Genomic DNA, 6,110 nt, shown 5'->3' with positions numbered 1-6,110 from the left:
TTCAAATACACAAAGTACTTTAGACTAGAATTTCCATTTTATATGGCACAAGTCACAATGAGTAGAAGAAGCTTCACATATATTGGCTGCAGAACGTAGAATACATAAAGAATGGAAGAGATACAAAACTAAAATCTGAATATCAAAATCCATTCTGGTAACTATTTTCAGACATCTTGCTTAACTTAAAAAATATGTACAACTTTTCAAGAATCATGAACTTTTTCAAACAGAATTTTATTTTATGTGCTTGAGACAATTTTAAAGTGTTGACTAAGGCCCTAAAAAATGCCTCTTAAACATGAGTAGTGACTGATACCAAGCTGACATACCCCATTTTGATAATTGTATGCTTTGCAAGACAGAAAAAAAAATAAACCTTACAGAAAACTCTTCATCACATTTGGTTGTCCATTATTTAAAGTTCCAATCAATTTAAACCATTTAAGTGATAATCTCATTTAATAAAACACCCACACAATGACAAGAATGAGACTTTAATCAGTTTTAAGTGGAGTTTATAACACTAAGAGATAAAGGGTTGTTAACAAACACAATAACAAATGGACATCTGATTGGTATGAGGCATTATCCTGTACACATATTTTTTTTGTGTATCCTCAGTGCATAGCATTTACACACAGAGCCACTGCTGCACAGCACAAGAGTATCTGAAGAGGCTGAATCAGAGTAAGGCTGTTTAACAGACTGAAATTTTTAGTATATATATTCTATATGAAAACAGATTGACTTTTGAACTGGCAGGGTAGAAGGCAACTCTGCCAAAACTGCAGTGAAAGTCCTCACTTTAGTGCACAGTCCCACCCCTTCCATCTGCATGCATGACACATTAACAGTATTTAAAGGTAAACGAGGCACTTTGTGGCAACCACAGCCATCGTTATGAACATATTGCACAAATTTTCTAGAACTAAACATGTAACTGGTACCCTACTTTTATTTTTTAAAGCTGAAACATTTGATGCTGCCGGTAAACTCCACTTAAGTTTATAACCTGTGCCACAGCAAAGAATGGTGATGCTATTATTCAACTACCCTTTAGTAATTATGGCAAAAAAACGTTCAAGAGGAGCTACAGAGGACTTGAGATGGTACAGGGCCCAATTGTAAGCCTTCTTAAAAGTGATGCCTTCAAGTAACTTCGGACATGTAAGCGGCTGCACATCCAAAAAGTCTAAAAAAACATTCCAGAAACTCAGAGATTACCTACAGAATGCATTTCAGGCTAATTATGAATACTGTCATAAATAAAGTTTTAATTAGGACTCAAAAACCTTTCAGTCATAGCAATTCTTGTCAAATTCTATGGGGATGGTAACTGAAATAAAGGAGGAGTAGTAGTAGTATGTATAATATATATTTATATATATAATATATATATATAATGCCATTTTTCCATTTCCAATGACTACACCATAAAATGTAAGCAAGGCTTCTCAAAAACATTGAAACATTCAAAATCAAAACCCTCATTCAGACCTTCACATTCCAAAGGAAAAATAACAGTGCAAAAGCCCATTATAATGTCATTATTTATGACCTGGCCCTCCATGTTACATACTAGAATACAAGGTTGTTGTTGTTTTTTTTTTAATATACTGTGCCCCAAACTAACAAGTATTAATAACTATCTTCAAAATATCTTCAAAATTGATTCTCATTTTAGTCAACAATTTTCAGGTTTTATGAAAGTGACATATAAATTTCAGTGGTGATATCTTAGGAATAGTTGTCTATCAATTTAACTTATGAGCAGTCAACCAATTTTCTATATATCAATATTTATAAATGTGTAAATCCTAAGAGCTTTGTTAAAATTTTAAAAACTTTGTTAAATGAAACTGACGAGGTATGGAAAAAACATGTCAACATTTTTTACTAAGAATTTTTTTAGATGAAGTTCTGCCTAATCTATTTACCATCAAACTCTATAGATGCTGCTCTAATAGGACCTATGCAATCTGTACTTGTAAATTTATTAGGTCAGACCACAGCAAGTGAACAATTTCAGCACCAATAAGTTATTGAAAATGAGATTTTTTTACACCATTAAGAAAGAAACTGGTTAGATATTCAAATGTTTCAAGGTCAAGATATAATTTGAAAGACACCAAATTTCTGGGAAAAAATTATTTTTAATAGTATCTTCACAACTGTTTTACAATAGTTGTACTCTGCTAAAAAATGTATGCAGTCTGGGCATATCAAATATATATTTAAGAAGTGAAATTGAAGCCCTAGCCCTAACTCTAGCACTATGAAGAAATGGTTCAACACTGCACATTTTAAAAAAAGTTTTTCAATAGCGAATTAATAAAGCATTATGTGGGACAATTTCTACTGAAAATGTAAATGCCTTATTATTTGTGCAGTGTTGAAAATTTACTGCAACTCTAATTTCCTTTTTAACACAAATAATGTCCTTTTAAATATAAACATTATATGTATTCAGTATTCAAGTAAAATTCCCTAACAGTTAATGACATTTAAAAAATGTGCAAAACTGCAAAACTCATTGTAATAGAATGTGTAAGGTCAAAAGGGTGGAACGGCTGACAGCTACTGGATTGAGTAAGTGCATCATAAATCTTAAAGGAAAAAAAAACCGCTTACTGTAGAACCTCAAATTGAAATTTCCTGTGCAGCATTACAAAATATTTTATATTTAATGAGAAAAAAGAAGCTTCCAGGCAGCACATGAAGCATCCACAGCAGGTATATGATTGAAAACTAATAAAATACATGTAAGTTGTTGACTGATGTAGGTACTAATAGCATCTGACTTTTAGCACTGGCCTTGATTACACAGGAGATGGAGCAGTCATTACAATTGAAAACATATTTAATAAATCATTGTCAATTTATATAACATTTCAAGCCCATTCTTTGTTGATAGCCTCCACATTTGTATGGTTAAGTCATTGTTGCTGTGTTTCTTATCTATAACCAGGTTATTTTTAAATCCCTTCGTGAATTTTTAAGATGTTATAGAAGGTTCATTCCTATACCCCATTACAGATTCACTCTCTCTAGCTGCCTTTTCTAGCACCAATATGCTTAAAAAAAATAAAATGCACAAACAACAAGCAGTGACAGCGGCCAATTCCTCAAATGTCCAGATTAATAACTGTAGCATGCTAAAGAAAGGTGCATGTAATTAGCTGGAGATGGTATCTGGTCCAGAGTCCAGCATAAAATAAATTCCTTTCTGAACATTCCCTCCATTCCCCTAACCCAAATACATGCATTAGAAAATAGCAAAACCCTTTAGAAACTCCTCTTAGCCAACTGCAAACTTATCTGTTGCCACAAGTGCAAAGGGGTAGGATGTGAACCTGTATGTCACAAAGCTCTTTAGCCACTTCAGTTGGTGACAGAACACAAAATGAGAAATTCCTACGTATACACATCAGTCTGTCTCCACTTTTTATAAAACTGGAATAAAATGGGAAAGTGCCATCTTTATTTATCCTAATTGAATTTTAAATGTCCTTTTGACACAAAAAGGTATATACATGACACAGCTACACAACCTTTTTTCAACTGGACGACAAGTGTCAAAACCCTGTGGATGTATAGGGTAAAACAAGATTGGTCAGGAAAAGAGAATTGTTCCTATAACTGGAAATCTGACACAATGTCCTATTGCCATTAAAAAAAAAAAAAAAAAGGTCCATTTTCAGTTTATTCAAGTTTGTTTTCATGGTGTTTTATCCCTCTTGATAAAAAAAAAAAAAATCAGACTTTTGTAATTTGTGTATGCTGATCTTCATCAAAAGGTTCATTCTCTGGATCAGAGTCAGTGGTGTCAGAATATCTATAATGATCAGGTTCATTGTCACTAACATCTGGCGTAACAGAAGTTGAACTGCTAGCCTCTGCATTTGATGGCTCCTCTACTGTTTTTGTAAAGTACAGCTTCACCTAAAGAAAGAAGAAAAAGTTTAAATGAGAAATCCATATATCTGACTAATCTTAAATTACTGTTAAAAATATTTTTTAACAGATTTCATTTTTAAGTTCTATGACAAACATGATTTTAAAAAGCCTTTCAAATGACTTTCAAGATTTCCTATAATTTCTTTCTTGTTATAAACTGAAGATAAACTGATATTAATAAACTGAAGATAAACTGATATTAATATACTATATTTTTCCTTTCTTAAGTTTATTTTTTATTAAAGTAACATTACATTGTAACATTGTATGTTTCAGGTATGCATTACTGAATATCAGTGTGTATATTCACCACTAAATGCCTAGTTCTCCTTCCCTTATAATTTACCTACCCACCTTTATGCTTCCCTTCTAACAACCCTTCACTGATCTTAAAGTCCAAATGATATACTATTTTTTAAATAAGGATAACCTTGAAACATTATATAAGTCTACAACAGCAATGCACCAAGACTGAAGTTCATCAATAGTTCCCATATTTCCAATTATGAAATTCAATTCACAGTTTAGTTCCAAGGGTGTTTCATTTATATTTGAAATTCAATGTATATTCTGATACAAAGAATACTATATAAATACTATACTATATGAAATACTGATCAACAGTGATGCTTAGGGTCCCATTAGCCCTAAAGCCTTCCTAAGGAAGAAAGATGAGCTGCTACCATCACACAGTGATCTAAATAGTGAGTAAATGGCCTCAGAGGCACAATGAAATAATTATCAAAGCAGGTATTTTTTAAAATATTTATTTTTTGCAGAAAAACTGGGGTGTACCCAGAGGTGCAGGGGGTGAGTGGATTCACCAGACACCAAGTAGCGGAACAGATGGATTTTACTGAAACACCATGGTAAGGAGAGCAGTGAGTGTGCCAGGAGAGGTCTGCTGAGCCATATGTGGGTTAGCTCTCTAGCTAGGGATCAAACTCAGACCATAACAGTGAAAATGCTTGACGTAACTCCTAGGCCCCAAGGGAGGCTCCAGTATTGCCATTTTAAAGATGAGAAAGAGAAGCACGGAAAGATCAGGGAACTTATCTAAAGGTGACATATATCTAATAGTACATGTGGGATTTTAATCAGATCTAGCTTAACATCCCTTGCTCATTCTAGCTATAGTCCCCTCCCCCATTATCTAAACATCAGTATCAATTCTTCTTAGATTCAACATCCATTCCATTAGTAAATCCTTTTTAGGTCTACTTCAAAAATATCAATATAAACCTAATCTGACAGCTTCTTATTACCTCTCAATTGCCACTGCTCTAATCTGAGCAATTACTTATCTCTCATCTAAACTAAACTACTATAACAGCCTCTTCACCAATTTCTCAGTTTCCACTCCTCCATCCTCTCCCTACATTCTTTTCCATGTACATTTTAAAGACGTGGATAGAGTAAACCCATAAAGGCAAAATTTAGATTGCACTTTTCCTGTGCTAAAAACAACACACTATGTCTTTACATTTGGATGGTGTGCTTTTGTCAAAATGACTTCTTCCTTATCACTCTTTAAATACACCAACCTCATTCTAGCGCAAGGGTTTCTATACCTGCTGCTCCCTCTTTGCCCCAAAATCAGCAGAGATCACTCATTTCATTTATGATACTGACTAAATGTCACCTGCTTGAAGAAGCCATCTATAACTATCTAGTTAAAACACACCAAGGTCATTCTCTGCTCCAGCTCTGCTTTATTTTTTCAGAGCATTACTATGATATATGTGTTTACTGATAACTGAGAGCTTAGTTGTAATTACAAATATAAAACTTCTTATAATATTAAGACAAGATAATAAAACTAGGGGAAGTTACACTTTAAAAGTTAATGACAAAAGAAAATGCAGACATAAAAGTAAATAGAAACCTGTGAATTCTAAAACTCTTCTAACCATTTAAGATAACTGTTTAAGATTTAAAGGCACTTAATATTGGACCTATTTTCAATGAAAACATGCAGTCCCCCCACCCCCAAGAAATTACTGCTGGCAATATTCTTATAGGCTATGATTACATGTGTTAAAAGTTATAAAAATTAGCCTTTCCTTTGAGATCAGGAACAAGACAAGGGTGTCCACTATCACCACTGCTCTTCAACATAACACTGGAAGTTCTAGCCAGAGCAATAAGAT

The 6,110-nt window shown here is 33.4% G+C and overlaps 1 protein-coding gene across 1 annotated transcript in view; it reads right to left on the bottom strand.

Annotated features, from left to right (window-relative positions):
* Positions 1-218: 218 nt before the first annotated feature.
* Positions 219-6,110, bottom strand: part of PTEN (phosphatase and tensin homolog) — a 92,332-nt gene continuing 86,440 nt past the window's right edge. Inside the window, exon 9 of the mRNA XM_004680895.2 lies at positions 219-3,945. Within this exon, the coding sequence (XP_004680952.1) occupies positions 3,760-3,945 (186 nt within the window). The 3' untranslated portion in view covers positions 219-3,759. The remainder of the gene's footprint in view (positions 3,946-6,110) is intronic.

Source organism: Condylura cristata, unplaced genomic scaffold (genome assembly GCF_000260355.1).
Source record: "Condylura cristata isolate star-nosed mole 26May11 unplaced genomic scaffold, ConCri1.0 scaffold00011, whole genome shotgun sequence".
NCBI classification, from domain to species: domain Eukaryota; kingdom Metazoa; phylum Chordata; class Mammalia; order Eulipotyphla; family Talpidae; genus Condylura; species Condylura cristata.
The sequence above is the reverse complement of the archived record's forward strand: the minus strand, read 5'-3'. Positions and strand labels throughout refer to the sequence as shown.